Raw genomic sequence first — 20,141 nt, 5'->3', positions numbered from 1 at the left:
GCTAGGATAAAAGATTTCCTTGGGAGGACAGATTGGTCTGTCTCACTTTCAAAAGAGTCTGAAGTTGTCCGTTTCCTCTTTTTTTCCCTCCAACAATGTTCTTTAATGCTGATTTAGAGAGGTATTTCTGAAGAGAATATGGATGTTCTGTCTCTGTGTGTCTAGTCCTGATTTCTGTGGAGATCAGTGCTGGTCATATCAAGTATTATGTGCAGCATCTCCACCTATCCCATGGATGTTGGAACAAAGACAGCAAATTACTTTACAGAGGTCCTTCCAACATCTTTCATTGCTACTGAGAGACAGTGTTGGCATGAGGGTTTCATTGCCTGAGGAAAGTATAAAAATAGTCACCCACCGCTTGTACTTCCAGGAGCAGCAAGCGCACAGGGACGGCAGCAAGGCCGCGGAGCCATGAGGCAGTGCCGGGGGCCAGGCAGTGCTGGGCGAGGCAGTGCTCGCCGCCCAGCCTTCCTGCCCTCTCCACGCAGAAGCTTTTGAAGCGCTCCCTAACGATGAGCATCCCAGCTGCACGCCCCTTCATGAGCAGTGACACATAGATCACACGGACTGAGGTGCCAGACTCGTATCTTCTATAGTTATTTTTATCTGGAAACCTTTGAAGAGTGCTTTGAAGATACATCCTGACCTCTGAAATGTGGTATCACTTCTGGGCTGAAAAACAGGTTTCTTCACATGAGCAACCCCTTGTGAAGTTAAGCTGGTGAACACACTGCAGGCATCAGGTCCTGCTGAAATAATTCTGCATCCTGATTAAAGTGAATGTTGATAACTCACAGGTTAAAAATACTATTGCAAGAATAGCCCATTAGTTACCAACCAATATTAGAAATGAGAAAACAAGGAGTGCAGGAGATATCAACAGTCTCAACTTTTCATACTCCTAAAAATTTGAGGCTCAGAAATTCCTGTAAGAGCAGTTGCAGGTCTCAGCTTCAGCGACTCTGCCCCTGCTAACAGGGACAAACCAAACCCATGCCACGTTTGCTGTGCCTAACAACTCATATCTTCACACTGCTTTACACCTCACTTTTTCAAAGACTGCATGAACTCTGGCTTTCACCTAGATAGACTGTCCAGAGGGGAGATCAACATTTTCCACACGATCCTAACTACACCAACAGCACGATCCACGTCAGCATTGTGCGCTGCTCCAGCAGGAACCTGCACCTCACAGATCACAGGCACACCGGTAAGTACAAGGCTGGTTCAATTAGCTGTGTAAACCTCGGGGGCTTCAATCACAAACGAGTACAAGCGTTCTCTCAGATCACAGAGAATTAAAAAAACAGCCATGTACTGTGAAACTAACTTGCTTATCATGATATCTACCAGAGCTTGTGCTCATCTCCTGAAATTTAATGTTCCTGAATAATTATTTAGCTAGAGAACTTCCCAAGAGTTACCAGATACTTGGTTCCTGAACTTCAGTTGTATCAGAGACCTCAGTTACTGGTAGCAACAGCACAGGGGTAAGAAAAAAAGTCCTCATTGCTGGGGAGAAAAAACAATCTATCAATTCTATGATACAAATAAGCCAAATTTAGTATTTTGAAATTTCCTGGAGATTTTTACTCATCTCCAGTCTGTCTAGCACCTCACTGTGCAGGTGACTGGTGATACCAGACACGTCCAGGTGATGGAGCATGCACTGAGTGGTTAAAAACCTGACTCCACTTTCCTACTGGTCGTCTGCCAGCTGATGAAGAGGAGAGGGGGACAATGCTCAACAGCACCTGTGGCAGCATCTGCTGAACCCCTCTAGCTGCCAGCACAATGCCCACAGACATGTAATGTCTTCTTCAGACACGTAACGCACCATACTGGATCACACTAGCAACACAACTTAATCTCAGCCGAGCCCACCAGAGGGTGGGCTCTAGCGTTCCCCAGTGGCTCCCTGGAGATGCCGACAGGCAGCCACCCCTTGCACCCCTTCCTCCTTCAGCATGGTGGCCATTTGGTTTTTTAACAAACTGCCACACGGGATTGTTGGTTTCCTATGGCTCCAGTTTAGCCCAAAGCCTATAATATAAGAAGTGTTTGTCCTTACATTTAAGCTGGAGTTCGTCAGCTGTGAACCAAGGACTAACCACTCCTTGGCTCAGGGGTGAGGACCGGCTCTGTGGCAGCTGGGGACCTTGTGTGTGACACAGTGACCGCCGCAGCAGGCCGGTGCCTCCCGAGTACGGCGTGGCCCCATGCAGGCGGAGCGAGGCCGCGCTGCGGCAGCAGGGCCTAGCACCTGGCTGCAGCCTGGCCCTGGGCCCTGCTCAGCACCGCCTGCAGACCCTTCCTTGTCCCGGGCAGCCGGCAACACCCGCCAAATCTGCAATGCAAAGCTTGTTCCTGTTCCAGCTCCACTCCTGCTAACGTTCCCGAGTGGCAGACTGAGGGCAAGGCTTCCTGATAGGCCTAATTGTTCAAAGAGCTCCTGCAACAGTGCTGCCAGGCCTCCTGCCGTGAGCAGGAAGGGTGGATCCCACCTTTCATCTTCTGCCTTGTCCAGACCCGGGAATATTAATAGCACTTAAAAATAAATAATGGTGATAATGAAAAACCGTAATAGGGTTTCCTGACGATCGTTTTCCCTGCATTGGAGCCAATCAATTTTAATAATAAATCATAGCTTTGAGCCTGCCAGAGAACAAATGTACACCGCGGGATGAAACGCTCCAACGTGAGCGTCTGTCCAGGCAGGCACAGAGGATGGGCAGACACCGGAGCCATCCCCCTTGGTGTCCCGGCCTGCAGCCAGGAAAATGGCAGCGCCGGCAGTGCCTGGCCTCTGGCCAGGCCCTCCCCTGAGGCAGGCAAGGGTGGTCGCTGAGGCCAGTGGCTTCGCAGACACCAAATGCACCCTGTTTTGGAAAAACACCAGAGCCTGTCTTTGAAACCACACACCGAGATAAGGATTTTATGTAGTGGAAGATAATAAAAGTAAATTGCGCTGATGTCCTTCACAGGCACCTGCCCTCTCACACAGCACAGAAGCTGAATTCAGGAAGAAGTGCTCCCGGTGGCGCGCACGTCTCCACAGCACGGCACGGCTGCACCCTGGTGGCCCCACGCAGCCACCCTGCCCTCTGCCCTGTGCTGCCCCAGCTGAGCGCTGTGCCTTGCCAAAGAGACTTAAGAAAGGCTAGTTAAAAAATATCAAAGCAGAGTATCAGGAAAAAGTCACTTTGAGTCTGGCAACACATGTGCAGATATGACAATGTAATATTATCAGTGCCAGAAGGAGCCTTATAAATCCACTGCTGAACTCTGGCCTCTCCCAGTCACTTCCATCTTCCTCTGCCTGGAGCAACAGATATTTTTGACACTCGCAATTCTCCTGATACAGTCCATCAATCTATTTTTGTCTCCCTTTGTTCCTTCTGAGTTGCCCGAGGGATCTGGCTGAGTTAACTTGCCATTGCTGGCGAGGCTTGTACATCTCCTTATGGTCCAGCTGGTGGTGGACAGAGCAGGACCTGCGGTCTCACCACCACTGTGGCACTGTTTACCAGCGCTTTCCTCCAGCACGTGGCTGGCCCGAGTGCCTATAACATGATAGGACCCATCCTGCGCTTGCAGGGGAGGGGACAATCACATCCCCTATGAAAATGCCCTAACTACATCCTTAGGCTGGGAGAGAGATGAGGGTACTTTGCCTGCCTGTGATGTGAACCACTCTGTTCTGTCCTTCTAAAAGTCCAGACCACAGTAAGTGCAGGTGTTAACCCTGACACCTGATCTAGTCTTTCATCCCTACGGGGTGGATTTCTTTTTAAAATGCCCCTTTCAGGATGAAATAATGCTCATGAACTTTCAAAGATCACATACCACTGAGATGGGGAAGAGCAGCAACTTGGACAAAGCCCAGCAAAACTTCACTATTTATGAGTGTTGTATTTGCTTCAGACAGGTGGGAAAAAAAAAGAACAAAACAAACAAAACAAAAACAAACAAAAACCAATCAACCAACCAAACAAAAACAAAACAGCACTATGCTTCTCTCACAGACTCCAGTGCAAGGTTCCCAGGAAGTAACAGGGGAGTTCACAAGCTAACAGCTTCACAGCTGTGAGCTGAGAGCAGTCACCCTTCCCCAAGTGGGAAAACGCCAAGAACGGATGCAGCCTGGCTCTAACAGGTGCCAGCAAAAGCTTTGCATTCTGCATATGACATAGGAGAGACGAGGATGCACGTATTAGATCGACTTGAGAGAGCTCTCAAAGCTTTTGTGAGCTTGTCCCCCCTCCTCTTGCAAAGGCAAATCATTTAGCTATCCCAAGTTCATGCCTACAGGACAGGTCTTGGAGACATAAAAAACCCTTTCAGAATTTCCTCCTTAAATGCATTTTCTAATTTTTGTTGTGTCAGATCAATGGAGCCTGGGACCTGCCTGAGCTGCAGTCTGAATTGGGCCCACTGAGACCCTGGAAGTCTCTTTCTAAAGCATCTATTTCTTGTTTTGAAATGTCACAAAACACCCAATAACATTTTCAGAGAGTGAAAAGTCTTCACCAATACAAGCTAGAGAGTATCCCGAGGGATATTCCTCTGAAGGAGGCTCTACCTTTGGGTGGAGAAGGCAGCAGGATTTCCATAGGAGACTGAAAGGACTCCTGTGTAAGGACTTTGGACATCAGAGATAGTCCTAATCAAACCGGCTACAGGAGCTCAGTGGAAGCAAGTAGCCAAAAGTTTATGGTAAATTCATAGTGATGATAATACATAATAAAGTGCGATAAGCTCCATCCTTATCATGAGAAAAACACCTCCGGAGCGTGCAGAGAGACACAGGAATGATGGATCTTTCTTAATCATCAAAAACTTTGTATTTCAGGGAACATGAGAACAAGATTAGGGGCCTGTAGGACACGTTACCTGACCTCTGACTTCCCCACATGAACACAAAGCAGGCAAATCTGTTTGGTCTGGAAAGACAGCTCCAGCTCCGTGTGCCACTCACCCTGGCATAGCACCGCTCCATGGTCCCCCCGCATGTCCCGTCCTGCTCCTCCCTGTCCTGGGCCTTCGATGGGCCCTGGCAGACGGGATCCCTCGGGCACAGTGCTGTGTGCGCAGCTCATGGCCATGTGCTCCAGTGGCAGCAGTCAGCACAGATGGACCCCCTAAAAGCTTCCAGCCATGGAAGGACGAGGCCTGCCCCACGTCCTTGATGAAAGCCCACACGGGTGACACTGGCTCCCTGAAATTCTCCCCTTTCATCTGAAGAGAACATGGACTATACCGAAGTGTCTGAACACACACTGAGTGTCCTCGTATCCCTCCTGGCACCACTCAGCATTTTGTCTCTCTGGGAATTTGCATTCACACTTATTCAGAGTGTACATCTGAGAGGTCTTCTCAGAGGTCATTTGATGTGGATCTTACTTCTCTGCCGTCACAGCCAGGCAGATGTTTTTTTTTTCCCTTTTTGTTCCCCTTTTGTTGTTTCACAACGCAAGAGGAGTTGAATCCATTTCTATATGTGAAGCTCAAAGGACAGCAGTTTGCCAACATAAAGACCCCAGCTGAGACCGTGACTGGCAAACATCTCACTGCTGTGCGCTGTACTAGAATGGGTGACCTTAATTTGCTGCCGCTGGAATAATAAAGGGAATCTAAGTCATGCTGACTCAATGCGTCGGGAAGCTGGCGTTTCCACAAACTTACGGTGCTGACGGGTCTGTAACCACTCGCACGAGCTGACATCGCCACTGCAGGACCTGTTGCTAAGTGGATCAATCAGGGCAAAGCACCCGATCGTCCTGCGATATCATTTAAAGCAAACGTTACATTTCTTTCGCTGGGTCCTTAGTTAACCGTATTACCGTGACAAATATTTCTTTGTCTAGCATAAGTAGTTAGGATTTAATCACTTTAACGGCATCTTAATTACCCCAAATGAATTGAAAGGACATTTAATAGCAAAGATTAAATTGCCTTAATGAACGATTTCTGTGACTGCATCAATATTTTAATCACGTTAGCGCTTCCCGACGCGCCCACGAGCGGTGGCGGCGGCCGGCCCCTGGGTGGCGACCTCTCCTCGCCGCTGCCGCTCCGCTCCGCACCTCCCCGCACCGCTCCGCACCTCCCCGCACCGCTCCGCACCTCACCGCTCCGCACCGCACCGGCAGCTCCGCACCGCTCCGCCCCCGTTAACGGGTTTTTTACAGGGGAGTCGCACCGGGCCCGCCGCCCACGGGCAGCTTCGCATCCGCTCGCTCCTGCCGGGTGCGGTGCCGCCGCTGTCCCGCCGCCCGGGGGTTCTGCTGCTGCGGCCGGTCCAGCCCCGTCCCGGAGCGGTGGAGGCGGCGGCATCCTGCAAAACCCTTCCCCGGGACGGGGGTGCGCTCAGCAACCCGGCCGGCTGCTCGGGCTCGTGTCCCAAGGTCCGGCCCCGCTTCCCCTCCGCTGATTTTGAAGCCCTTGGTCACTTCCGACGATATTCAGAGAGCCAGAAATTAAGGAGAAAAACGCCGGGGAAGTCACAACCGAGTTCCTACACCCGGGGGCACCAGGGCAGCCGGGTGCGGGACCCCCGCAGGCAGTGCCCCCGAGCTCTGAAAACATCCAGAAACGGACCGGCCTCCCCGCAGCTTCTCCGCCGGCCTCGCTCAGGAACTGGCCCCGTGTCCTCCGGTGTACCGCCTGGGGCTGTTGCAAGCAGCAGCGCTCCGGGGGCGCACAGCCCCTGCAGCCCGCCACGCAGCCGGCACCTGCCCCGCTCCGACTGCCCCCGGGGCTGCGCCGGAGGTGTGACCAGGGAGCCTTCCTGCCGCCCTGAAACGGGAAAATCCCAAATACCGTTGATCTAATATTGCTTCTATGAATCGTGCTCTTGGCATCACGGAACTGACTTCCTCATACGAGAATGGCTCGGGTAAGGCGCGTTTTGGAAGAATTTCAGCAAGAACCGGTCTCTTCCCCATCAGTATACGATTCATCCAGATGGATTGATGGTCGAAACGAAAATCAACATTTATGGATTTGATCGTGCAGGAGTGCAGTAGTCACGGAAGTAGCCGACGGGATGCCACGCTAGGTCCTCCCTCGACACTCAGGAAAAACTGCGCCGGTGCCTGCGCTCATCTGATGAAAGCCACGAGCACTTCAGTAACAGCTCCTGCGCCTGAGTCCCTTAGGTCTGCCTCGCAGCGAACCTGGCCCTTGCGCGGGGGGTGCGGGGATCCTCCTGCTACTCGGAACGCTGCCCGAGACAAAGCCTGAGCTGCCTTCAGGAACGCACCACCGCTGCCTTCCCAGCCCGTGCATTTCCAGCCAATTTCGCACCTCTCCAGCAGTTCCCGGCTGTGTAAAGGGGCGCTTGGCAGATGCCGGCTCCCAGCTGCGGTGCCCCGCGGCTCCTCGGCCCTGCTCACGGAGCGTCCTGGCCCGCCTGGCGGGGCCCGGGGCGGCGGGGAAGCGGCTTCGGTTTTCTCTGCCGAGCATTCCCGGCCGGGGCGCCCGCTGCCCAGGGACCGAAGGCTCCGCTTCCCAGGCACTCGGGGAGCGCACCGGGCCGGGGACCGAGTCCTCCGGGGGCCGCCGCTCCGCACACAGCCCGAGCGCCCGGGGCCGTTAAGTATCACCGACGGGGCCTCTCCCCTGCTGCAGGCGGCACGGAAACCCCCCGGCCGTGCCGCGCCGAGCCGTGCCGTGCCGACGGTAACTGTCCGCAGTGCTGAAGCCGCCGCGGGCCGCGCCGCCCGGGCAAGCCGCGATCGGGGCCGGGGCCCAGCGCTGCCCCGGGAGCCCACACCGAGGCGCCCCGGTCCCCTGCGTGTCCCACGGCCGTCTCCCGGCCCGGGGGAGCCGCCGCTGCCCGGTGCAGGGGCCCGCTCCGGCGGCGGTCAGTAGATGGCGCAGAGCCCCCGGGAACGGGAGGCGGCGGGAGCCCGGTGGCACCGGGCGGCGCGGGCAGACGGGGCGGGAGCGGTTCCGAGGCCGCTTTGTCCAACTGGCAGCGGGGGTGGCAGCGGGGCACGGGGCCCGCCGCGGTCCCCTCGCCACACGGCGGGGAATTCCAGCAAAGAGCCCGGGGGTCCCGGGACCGGGCGCGGAGGGACGCGGCTCCTCGCCGCCCGGTCTCGCTCCTCCACCCCCCGCTGGGCAAACATTAACGAAGGGCAAACGCTGTGCTGGGCGAGCGGCCCGCAAGCAATCCCGCAGCAAGGCCGCTCTCCGCCCCTCGGCCCCGGCACCTCGCTCCGGGCCCAGCACCCGCGGGCCTGCCGCTGCCACGGCCTCTGTCCCGGGATCCGCGCCCCGGGGTGCGGGCGGCGAAGCCCCCGGTCGCTGCCCTCCGCCACCCCGGTGCAAAGGCACAGCCCCGCCGGTGGCCGTCGGACGGGCTCTAACGAGGCTCTCGCGGCCGGCCCGCTGCTGCTGCTGAGGCCGGGCGGCAGCGGGGCAAGAGGGGCGAGCGGCTCTCCTTAGATTTCATACTTAACGTGGGCAACGCTCTGATTGCCGTATCGATTTCCTTACAGTTAATTTGGTGAGGATTTCTCGCCGACTTCCCAGCCTTCGCTTTAGCCGAGATTTAATTTGGGAGGGAGGAAGGAAAAGGGGAGGGGGGAAGAGACCCGAGCACGGCAGCCGGCAGCCAGGCCGCAGGAGCACAGCGAGCAGCCGGGCCGAAGGGAGTCGAGCCGGGCCGGGCCGGGCCGAGCCGCCCCTCCCCGAGCCCCGCCGGCCGCTCCCCACTCCCACCGGCCCGTGCCGGGCTCGGGAAGCCCCCGTCGCAGCGGGAAGGGCCGGCGGAGGCGGTTCCTGGGGCTCCCGCTCCCTCTTCTTGTCGCCTGCTGGAGCAGCAAGGCCGGGGCGGCTCTTGGAGCCCCCTGCCCCGGTCCCCTCGCTCAGCACCGGGCGCTTCCCGATGCCCTCGGGCAGTGCCTTTCCAACGTCTCCCGGTTCGGCCCAGCTGGTTTTCTCCCGCACTAGAGGAGTCCGATTTGGCCTTCTTTATCCCCCTCTTGTCACCTCCTCCCCTAGAAAATAACCCGAAAGAAACCCACTCCTGAATCCCAGCAGGCTGCGGAAGGGCCGTGCGTTTTCTTTGAATTGCATTTATTTTTCGGGATCCCTTCGCTGCCCTTCCAAATGTCAGCAGAGGCGGGGGGAGGGCAGGAAGAATAACTAAGAGAGAAACGGGCAAATAGATAAATATTCAGCGATAAAGGGGGAGCGAGGGGGGACAGACAAAGGAAAGGAGAACAGAGAGGGGAAAGAAGATGGGATGAATAAGATGGAGGCTGGAAGAGGTCAGCTTTGCAATTAGCAGTTCTGCTTACATTTCAAGAGACAGCCCGGGAAGTGTCAAGACCTCAATCCCGCTCCCATGTAACTACCAATTTTTCCTCTGTTTGTCGGAGCTTCTGTAATCTGGGAGGTAGGAAGCCCCCAGGGATGGCTGCAAGGGGCCAGTACTCGAGATAAAGCGCTGGGCAAGAGCGCGGGGCCTAAAACCACCGGGCTGCGCCCCCCTGGCCGCCTCCCGGCTGCTGCCTGCGGGCGATGGGAAGGGGAAGCGGCGCGGGCTGCGGGGCTGCGCCAGGCATTTATCTGCCTGCTGACGCTCCGAGCGCCCGGGAGCCAGTTATAATTTGGACGTGAAATTTAATTTGCGTCGGCTGGAGTAATTTATGGTATTTCGAACTGCTGTTCACGCATCGATACCAATCGGGGCGGATTTTTACCACGCAGCGGGATCACGGCGCGTTTCCGACCCGCCCGGACCACAACGGATGCTCCTTGCGGGTGCTGCGGGCCGGGCAGCGCGGAGCGGCGCGCCTTGCGCGGGGCGGGGCGGGGGCGCGCTGCGGGGCCCGCCCCCATTGGCTGCGACGCGGCGCTATGCAAATGAGCACGTGCTGCGGGGGCCGCGCGAGGCCGCGCTGCGGGGCGGCCCCGGGGCCGCGCTGCGGGGACCCCCGAGCACGGGCGGCCCTCCCCGCCCCCCCCCCCCCCCCCCCGGCCCCGGGCTGCCGGCTCGCTTTAGCCCTGGGGAGGCCGCTTGTCTGAAGCGCCAGCTGTCGGGTTGCAGCGCAAAGGGGAGGCAGAATAGCAGGACTTTGTCTCCCTAGATGTATTGCCCGCATCCGTGTATGGCAGGGTGGCGGGAGGAAGGGGGCGGTTTGGGGGCGCACTGGGTTTCTCCGGACCCCGCAGCGGCCGCCTCCGTCCCAGCGCTCAGCACCGCTCCGGCGGGGCTGGCAGCGCTCCCCGGCCGGCAGCGCCAGGCAGGGGATGCCAGCAGGCTCCGAAGCGGGGGGTTGTTCCCAGTATCGATCTATGCAAATGAGGGGAGATTCAGGTCGACCGAATTGTCGTAAAAATACACGCCAAATCGAAGAAAGTTCGCCTTAGCAATCGTTAAGGGGATATCGGAAACACAAACCCCGTCCTCCTCTCTTGGATAGCACCAGCGAGACGCGGGTTTTACCCCTGGCGGGAGCTGGTGCTGAGAAAGGAAGGCGGAACGGGCATTTTCTGCGAGCTCAGACCTTTGAAACTGACTCCGCAGGAGTGGAAGCCAAAGAGAGCAACGTCCTCCACCAGCCAGCACCGGCAAGGGGGAAGAGAGAGATCCCCGCCGCGTCCCCTTCCCGGCACCGCTCAGCCGCAGCCAGGCTGCAGGCACTGCCGGGGCCCCGCCGGGTCCCAGCCGACCACGAAGCGGTTCCCAGTTCCCCCAGTTCCCACCGTCGTGCCAGCCGGAGGCGCAGGGACGTTTGTGCGTTTGAAAGAAGAAAGATATTTGGCCCTTCCCTTATTTTTGTCTGTGAAACGGATCAGTGACCCCGGCTCCAAGTCGGATTGACTGTCTCGCGTTCTCCAGGGACAAATTAATGGAGACCTATCACTTAATTAACAAACCCTCACTCACGGCATATTAAACTCGGGCTCTGCACGGGGAGCACGCGCTGGCGGGCCCGGGGAGGAGGCGGGAGGAGAACGGGTACAAAACAGGGCGGAAACACATTTTGCTCCTTCGGGTCTCCGAGCAGACAATGCCGCCGCCGTGCCCCCGGAGCACACCGACCCCGCAATCGCTGGGGTGTTTCGAGGTCCTGGAGCAAGGCAGGGACACCACCCGGATCGCTTCTCTCGGGCAGGGGCATTCGCAGGAAAGCCGAGCTCCTGGGGCTAGCGCTAATTGCGACCAGTTCCAAACAAATAAAAATCTAAGGACCCTGGCCAACAGCGTTTCTGGCCGCGTCTCTGTAGCCGCCGCTCCCACGCCAGGCTCGCTCCGTTTGCGGGGACATCGCCGCCCCCGGGCACCGACCCCAGGCGCGGACCGCAGCCGGCCCCGGCCCCGGCCCCGGCCCCGCCGCACCGCCCGCGGCTCCGGGGCTCGCTCCCCTCCGAGCGGCGCGGCGCGGCGCGGGGCTCCCCGCGACCCCCGGCATTTGTCCGTGCCCCGGCCCGGGCCCCCGCTCCCGGCCCGGCCGCCAATCCAAACATTTCCTCCTCGACCTGCCGCTGCTGACGGCCTCAGCTGGCGTGCGCGCAAACCCGGTGCTGGGAACGGGACCAGGAGGTAACGGCGAGCCTCCGGGCAGGCCGGCTGCGGGCCGCCCCGCCGCGTCGCCCGGGCTCGCACACACCGGCTTTCGGGGCCGCTTCCCCGCGGCCGAGCCCGCCGCACCTGCCGGGGAGGGACGCGATGGGGCGGGCGCCCGGCCCCTGAGAACGGCGGACACCGAGCCCCCCGCCGCCCCTCCGGGAGCCCGGGCAAGCGCCCGGGGCCGGGGCCGGCTTTGTGCGCAGGGCGGCGGGGCGGCCCGGGCCGCTGCTCGGCGCCGGCTCCCCCGGGCCGCAGCGGGCTCACCTGCCAGCCGCAGAGCAGACATCCGCTGAAATTCCGGCTCCTGGAGCCACTTCCACATCCTGCGGAAGGTCTCCCGGCCGGATTTGAGCTTGCTCCAGGGCTTGGGGTTCCTCAGCAGGTCCGAGAGGGTCCCTTGAGAGCGGCACAGCACCCGCTGGGCGAAGATAGCCTGGGGGATGCTGTACCGCTTGAGCTCGGTGGTGATCCTCTGAGCTACTTCTTTGGTATTGATTTCTTCCATTTGCCCTGAATTACTTCCACTGTTGACCTGCGAACCGGTTACAGAAGGGTTTTGCTCCCTGGCAGAGCCCAGGATCTGCCCGTGGCTCTGGGCGTTCAGGTGGGCATGGGGGTGGTGCGGGATCCCGTTGATAGGCACCATGCCGGCGGAGGTGGGGGTGAGGTGTTGGTCGCCGTGCCTGGCTAACATGGCGGGGTGGTGGGCTTCGAAGCCGTTCGGGGTGAGCATTTTCTCGGCGGGCATGGCGGCGCCGGGGTGAGCGTAGTGGGGCAGCCCTTGCTGGGAGTTGTGGATGCCACCCAGGCCCGACCCGGACAGCGGAGAGAGGCTCTGCCCCATGCCGGCGACATCCTTGTGGTAGGGGGTGTAGAGGTTGTTCACGGACGCCAGACCCCTCTCGTCCCGCATGAGCGTGAAGCTGCCGCTCACGTTGCCCGGGATCCGCTGGTGGGGGTGGTGGTGGTGGTGGTGGTGGTGGTGGTGGTGGGGGAACTTGTCCGACACCGTCGAGATGGGAGGCAGCGGCTGCAGCGGGGTCAGCGTGGTGTAGGTGCTGCTCATGCTCATGCCGGGGGGGGTCTCGCAGGCCATGGTCATGGTGGGGTGCAGGGGCCCGCTCAGCCCGTGCTCGGGCGGCCGGTGGTGGTGGTGGTAGTCGCCGCCGTCGAGGATGGCCGCCATGCCCATGGGGCGCGGGTGGGCCGCCAGCTGCCCGCCGCGGTGGGCCACGGCGCCGCGGTGGTGGGGGCTGCCGCTCAGCAGCTCGGCGGCGGCGGGCACCGGCTCGTGGCTCACCCCGTGCAGGTCGCCGATGTTCTCCATCGCCAGCTGCGCGTTCATCGCCGGGCGTGCGGCCGGCCGGGCGGCACGGCCATCTGCGGCGCGGCCCGGGGCTCCTGGCGGCGGCCGCGGGACGGCGGCGGCGGGGGCGGCCGCGGGAGGGGCTCGGTGCTGCTGCCGCTGCTGGTTGGCCGCCTGCAATTAATTTTTTTGGTGATTTATTGGATTTTTTTTTAAATTTATTTTTTTGGATGACGGCGTCGGGTCGCTCCTAGGGCCCCCGCTCTCTCAGGACGGGCTCCGCAGCCGCGGCGGGTGTGCGCCCGCGTCCCTCGCCGCCCCTGCCCATGGCTCCCGGCGCGCTCCCCGCCCGCGCACCGCCGCCGCTCCTGCTGCAGCCGCGGCGCCCCGACCGCACCGGCCCGGCGCATGCGCGCGGCGCCCCCCCACGCCCCCGGCCCCGCCCCGGGGCCGGCCCCGCCCCCCGTGACGTCACCGCCCCTATTAAGGAGGCGAGCCCCGCGCGCGGCGCCCAGAGCCGCGGCCCCGCCGCACCCGGCACGGGGCGCGCTCGCGCCCCGCCCCCCAGCGCCCGCCCCGCCGGGGGCTGCCAGGACCGCCCCGCCGGTGCCCGCCCCCCCCGCTCCCCTGCGGGGAAAGTTCCCGTTATCCCGGCACCGGGAGGGCCCGCGGGGGGGCGGTTTTCGGCCGCGGGCAGCGCCCCCGCCGTGCGCCCCGAGCCCCCCGCGCCGTGCCCGGCCCCGCAGGGCCGTCCCGTCCCGTGCCGCGCCACCGGCCGCGCCGCGGGCCCGTCCCGTGCCGTTCTGTCCTTTTCATTACGTTTTTTCCCCCGAAAGAAAGCCCGGCAGAAGGAGGGGAGGGGGCGCGCAGAGCCTCCCCGCCGCCCCCCCCGCTAGCCGAGGCGCCTTTATCCGGGAAGCACGGGCAGCTGTGCCTATTGTCCGCCCCTTGACAACACCGAGCCCAGCCGGGCAGCGCGCAGCCTGTGCGCGGCGCCGAGCGGCGGGAGGCCGGGGCCGGGCCGGGCCGAGCCGTGCCACTGCGGAGCGCAGCCGGGGGGCCTCGGGCCGGCGGAGCACCGAGGCGGCCGGGCGGTGCCCCCGGGGCGGCCGCAGCAGCGCCCCGCTGTGCGGGGGGGATCCGGGCGCAGGGGCCGGGACCGGCCGCCGAGCGCCCTTCGCCCCCTGCCCGGGAGCGGGGCCGGGACCGGGCACGGCCCCGGGAGGGCCCCGTGTCCCGGAGCCCCCCCGGGATGGGCACCCGCGGAGTATCTCCGTGGACCTGGGCTAACGACGGCCCCCGGCGGGCTCGCAGGAAACTTTTCTGTGCCTGGTGCGCTGCGTGCGCGGCCCGCGGAGCGGACAGGATCGGGGCTTTTCCCCTAAAAATTCAGAGTTCCCACAGCCCGTGCGTTATTTCCCGGCACTAAACCCGCACACCTCTGTCCGGTTTTGTGCTGGGGCTGGGGCCGCCGAACCACCTCCCCGAGAGCCACCCGTTACTCACCGCCGTTCGTTCTCCCGCGCTGCCCGAGGCTCCTCCACGTTTTATTTTACGCTAAAAAATACCTCCGGGTCCCGCACTTCTCCTGCCTCTCCGATCACTCCCTCATCCCTAAACCCCTCTCCACCTCCCTGAATTTAGGCAATATTAACGTTAACAACATCGCAATTTCTGATAGCGAGGGATACATAAGGAAAGGTGTAGCGGTGGCTGAAGCAAAAATAGCCCTGAAACGCAATTAATGCTCTTAGGAAACGTTTGGGGTAAAATAAAACAAAACAAAACTATCCAGAGCATTTCACCACCGAGACAAACGGCTGCGGCTGCTTTCCAGGCCAACGCGAGGTGATGTTACGGGTCTAATCGAAACGTTGTCAGCGTCTTCATTGCCAACATCTGCATACGGGTTACCGTGTAATTAAAAATATTTCATCTCCACGCGTTTAACGGTTAGTTGCCAAAGCGAACACGATAGCGAATATGAGTCACTCCCTCGAGTTTGTAGGGAAGAGCAGCATCCATTTTTCCCCAGGAAAGGTTCACCCCCACCCCCCGGCCTCAATTTCGGGGGTCCCTGGCCACGCCGCCCCCCGCCCAGGGGTGCGATTGCGGATCTCTGGCGAGTCCCGGCCACCGCTCCGCAGCCCTGCCCGCATCTTCCCTTTCCTAAAGGGCTTTTCCCCGTTACTCTTAGGGGCAAGCCTCGCAGCAAAATGCCCCGGCGTGAAAAAGCCGCCGGTGCCGGCGCACAGGAGCGGGGGTCCTTGGGTGCTGCGGCCCCCCGACGGCGCCCGGACCCGGTTGGACCGCCGGGAGCCCCGGGACGCCGCCAAGGGCCCGGGGCAGCCCCGCCAGGCCCCGCAGTGCCCCGGCTCTCGCCGCCGCTGGGGCCGCGGGGCTGTCGGGGCCGCCCGGCCGTGGGCTCCCCTCGGAGCGGAGCCTCCCGCCCCGGCGGCGGAGGGGGGAGCGCCGGGAGGGCTTATTTCGGTGCTTTAATCAATTCCGGCTCGTGCAGCCAAGTACCATATATTTAACAGAGTGGTCGTTACCGCCCTTAAGTCTTTATTTGATCAGCAGATAACGCAGAGCGGACTTAAAACGCAACTTTGCTTGTTTGAATTGCGGTGCGCGCGTGTGTGTGTGTGCGCTTTTTAAAGCCGAGCCGATGGGGCACGGGGACGGCCCCGAGCTCCCGGCCGGCACCGGCACACGCGGCGCGGCCCCGATGGGGCGGCCTGGCCCGGGGCACCGGGGAGCGCCCGGCGGGACGGACACACCCCGGGCGGACCGGGCATGGGGCTCTTCTTCTTCTTCTTTCTCCCCTCCCTTCCCATTTCCCTCCTTCCCTCCTTCCCTCCTTCCCTCCTTCCCTCCTTCCCTCCCTCCCTCCCTCCCTCCCTCCCTCCCTCCCTCCCTCATTTTGGGGTGCGTGCCGCCGCTGTCGGCCCCGGCCCGGCCCCGCGCCCCTCTCCCTCCCTGTCCCCGCTCCCCCAGCGCGGTGACAGCTTGCGGCGGCCGCGGCTGCCAGGTCCCCTCGCACGGGGAGCGTGTCAAAGGTGACGCTCGGAGGCTCCCAAAGCCAACAGCTGCCGGGGGGGATTAACTTTTCCAGACTTTCCCCTGTTGAGCTTCTTGGAAAGAAGCTTGGTGACAAAAACATATACATCTGTCACGGGCCAGGCAGAGAAAAGAGGGCTTTAAAGGCTGGGGCAAGCGGGGGAGGGCCGGGCATTCAGGGCAAGCTGCGGAGGGCGGGGAGAGGCGGGGGGCTCGCTGCGGGTGCCCGCCCGGGGGAGCGCAGGGCCCGGGCGGGGGTCCCGCCCCCCCCCCCCCCCCCCCCCCCCCGGCCCAGCAGCCCCGGCCCCCGGCTCTCGCACGGAGCCGTGCGCCCGGTCCCGACGGGGCGAGCAGGGCCGGGCTCCGTGCCCCGTTCCGGCCACCTCCGGCCCCCTCGCCTGGCCAGGGCGGCCGCTGGGTCCCGGGGGAGCCGCGGGCAGCCCGGGCAGCGGGGCTGGGCTCGTCCCGGCCCCGCCAGGCAGCCCCCGCTGTCCGCCCGAGGGCGCCGGGCAGAGCCCGCTCCCCACCGCCTGGGCTCCCGGCTTCGGGGGCTGGAGGGCTCGGGGGTTCCCTCCGGGGCCGGGGGACGCGCAGGGGGGCGAGGGGCGAGCCCCGAAGTCTGCGGGCGCTGCCCCGGCCGGGCCGCCCCGAGCCGCCTCTGCAGCCGCGCTCTGCCGCCCCCCCGGCGCGAACCGCAGCGCTTGGTAATGAAGGAACTTAGGGAAGCTTGCAAAACACCGTAAATAATTTAGCATTGTATTTCAGGAAAAAAAAATAGCTTTCTTAAATCATCTCCTCAATATAACTTGCAGACTTACAGTATGGCCCTGGTAAGTCTAAATTTTTAAAGTAGCAATATTCAAAGAGACAGAGATGTCTGTATTAATTATTTATCCGCTGGTGCCTTCCTTCGTTTCTAACTTATTATTAATTAGGCGCCTCTAGTCTTTCGCAGAGAGCTCCACAGAGCCAGTTGCAGCTTTAAATATGAATTAAAAGCAAATCCAAGCTACTGTAATGCGAAAATTATTCCGTGTCTTCTATGGCAGAGATGAATAGCCGCGCAGATCAATACTGTGAAGCTATGCTCCAAACGACAGGGTTATTGATAGCCTATATTAATGATGTTAATGATGGAAAAAGGAAAACAAGAACCCGACCAACTTATAAACTTTTTATCTGCTGAAACCCCGCAATCAAGCGGACAGGAGCATGAATTAAGGGGGCTGGAGATAATAAGGACGTTATTTATGAAACCGGATAAATGACTTCTGGTAGTTTGATGCGCCTGAGCCCTGCGCTCCCGGCTCCTCGCGGGCAGGCTGGGACCGGCCGGCACTGCCCCCGCCACAGCCACCGGCACCGGGGCGGCCCGGCGGGCGCGGGGGGGGCCGGGGGCGGCTCCTGCCCCGGGCCAGGGCGGATGCGCTGCGGGTACCACCCGGTGTGCCCCGGGCACCCAGCTCGGGCCAGCCCGGCCCCGACGGGGCCCTGCGGCCGCTTCCCGGTGCTTCCAAGGGTACCGGCGGGTACCGGCGAGTGGTGGCTGGGGGGGAGCGCGGCCCCCCCGCCCGCTCCTGCCGCCCCGCAGCGCACAGGGCCTGGAGGGGAGGGGGCCCGGGGCCAGCCCGCTCCGCGGCAGACCCGAGCCGGGCCATACGGGGCCGAGCCGGGCCGTGCCGTGCCGGGTCGTCCCTCCCCAGGCGTGCGGGTGGCGTTGTGCCCGCCGTCGGGGCCCCGGCCCTGCCCCGCGGCCGGGCTGGCGGCGCAGAGGAGCGGCTCCTGCTGCCCCAGCCGCTCTCCCCGGCGTTTTACCCCGGCACAAAACGCAGCTCAGCGCCCTGCTAGGGGCTGCCGCGGCGCCGGGTGCTTGTGTATATTCAAATACACAGCCCCGCTCGGGCTGCGAAACAATGGAGATCAATAGCGTTTTACTGAGCGCTATTAATCTGGGTTATTATTTAGGGAAAGATGCTCTTCCTCCCGCCGGGTGCTCGGAAGCGATGCTCTCGCTCTCTCCCCCCCAGCGCCCGAAGCAGCAGCCCCGGCCCGCGGCGCTCGGGGCTCCCGCGGCGGCGGGCGCGGTGCAGGCGCTCCCCTGCGGTGCGGGGGGCTGTGGGAGCGGCCCGCGCCCGCTCCGTGCCCAGCAGGCGTCCAGCCGGGCGCTGCCATCCCGTGCCTGTCCCTGCGCATGTGGCACAACTCTTTGTCTAGAGGCAGCCTCTGATGCGCAGAACCTGGCTCGTAGATAACATCATTTCGCGATTTAAAAAGCTTCTGTCTATAAGCGGTATTTTTGGGAAATATGTTTGTAATTATTATTTTTAAAAACACCTTCCTCCAGGAGAAAGTCGCGCTTGTTTCCAAAAACAATTCACAGCAGATAGTGTAGATATCACTTAATTCCTACAGAAATCAATGTGGAAATTAGATTTATTGGCTACTTACATTGTTAAAAATGACAAAGTGCTGCCTTTTATTTTCATAAAAACACAGAAGACCGAAAATCATTTAATAAAGAATCCACCTAGTTTAATTTCACTGTAGGTCTCTTGCATCGAAACCAATTCTTCCAACCTCTCCCTCATCAACTTTCCTTCTCTTCTAGTATTAACGACAAAAATACCATTCTCAAAGAGAGCTAAAAGAGTAGCTTTGTTTGATGGCGGAAAAACCTCTCACGCCGTTAGCCAAAAGGTGCCACACAAATAAAACAGGACCCGCTGTTCCGCACCGTACGGAGCTCCCAGTTCTGCAGCGACCTTGTTAACTCGAGAGGTTCGTTAATTTTTTTTGTCTTTTTTATTTCATTTTTTTTAATTTATTTTTTTTTTTTTAAAGCAAAATGCTTTTGTTGTTATTATCCAGGACTTTTTTAGTGATAAAAGGAAACCAGGGAGAGAAGGGGGAGAGGGAGGGAGGAAGCCTGGTTTCTCAACGCGCTCGAAGCCAGCGGGCGCCAGGCTTGCGGCGGCCGAGGCGGTGTCCGGCAGCTTCGCCTCCCGCTACTTGTTGGGTTTCGCAGCGAGGGAACGAAAGCTCCGGGCCGGGGGCAGCGAGAGCCCGAGGGGGCGGCCCGAGGGGGCGGCCGGAGTCCCACCGCGGCGGCCGCTCCCCCCCCGGCCCCGGGGCAGGCTCCGCTCCCGCGGCCCCGGGCCCGCCGTGTGCGCCCCGTCGGGCCGCGCCGGGCCCCGCGCTGGGGGGGTGCCTGCCCCCGGCCCTCCTCCCCGGGTTCGCTCCTCGAATTTCGGCCGGGAAAGGGCCTCGGCGATGGGAGCCGGGCCGGGGCCGGGGCCGGCCGTGCGCTGCCCCTGCTCCGCGCTCCCTGCGCCGCCGGCATTTGGGCTTCGCGCCCCGCCCGGGGCGAGCGTCGATAAAATTCTCCGTATCAAATGAGCAATCATTTGTTGTGGTTACATGTTGGGTAATGAAAGATGTTAGCAGGATCAATAAAAATGAAAACACTTTTACTTACATCTTGAATTACTGTTTTAAGGGGTGACCTGTGGTGGCGATGCAACAAACCAGAGAAAGATCTACAACCATCAAATGTCTTCGAATGAAACCAAAATGAAAGCGTGGCACCCCGGCAGCACCCGCACCCCCCCGAAAGCTCCGGCACCCACGTGAGGGCCGAGGGGCAAGGGCCAGGCTGCGCCCCCGGAGCGCTGCCCCCGCGCCGCGTTATTGCTGTTTGCAAAGCAAAACTCGCTCGTCTTCGGGGGTGTCTAAAGGTCAGATAACAGGTCGTAGCCCAAGGCAAATGGGAATTTTAGAGAGACGGAGAGCCAGCCAGCTCCCTAGCATCCTGAAAGCTTTTCCTTAGCTGTCGCTAAATAATAAAATATCTGCGTGGCCCCTCCATTTATTTCCGCGCCCAGCAGCCGTGCCGCCGCTCTCTGCAGCGCTCGGAGCTGCGGGGGGAGCAGCCAGCGACTGCCCCCGACCCGCGATATCCGCCTTGCCGCTGCTTATCCGAACTAAAATAAAAGCGTGCCCCTTATTAGCGGAAAATTCTCCGCATCGATTTCGGAGGCGTTCGCGGGGAATTTCGCCAGGAACAGCCCCAAACATGGACGCTGGGCGAGCTCCGGCACGGAGCAGGGTCCCCCCCGCTCCGGGCTTGCTCGGAGCGGCGGCGACGGGGAGCGGAGGGGCGGCCGGGCCGGCTCCGCGGAGAGC

The 20,141-nt window shown here is 61.0% G+C and overlaps 1 protein-coding gene and 1 long non-coding RNA gene across 2 annotated transcripts in view; one reads left to right on the top strand and one right to left on the bottom strand.

The window, feature by feature from the left end:
• Positions 1-13,280, bottom strand: part of ONECUT1 (one cut homeobox 1) — a 21,391-nt gene extending 8,111 nt beyond the window's left edge. The window contains exon 1 of the mRNA XM_083850043.1: positions 11,858-13,280. Within this exon, the coding sequence (XP_083706169.1) occupies positions 11,858-12,938 (1,081 nt within the window). The 5' untranslated portion in view covers positions 12,939-13,280. The remainder of the gene's footprint in view (positions 1-11,857) is intronic.
• On the top strand, positions 12,092-20,141 carry LOC310904851. The gene is made up of 3 exons (XR_014588635.1): positions 12,092-12,197; positions 18,568-18,737; positions 19,456-20,141. It is a non-coding gene; the product is annotated as an uncharacterized lncRNA (long non-coding RNA).

This window comes from Anser anser (assembly GCF_964211835.1).
Source record: "Anser anser genome assembly, chromosome: 10".
NCBI lineage: Eukaryota > Metazoa > Chordata > Aves > Anseriformes > Anatidae > Anser > Anser anser.
The sequence above is the reverse complement of the archived record's forward strand: the minus strand, read 5'-3'. Positions and strand labels throughout refer to the sequence as shown.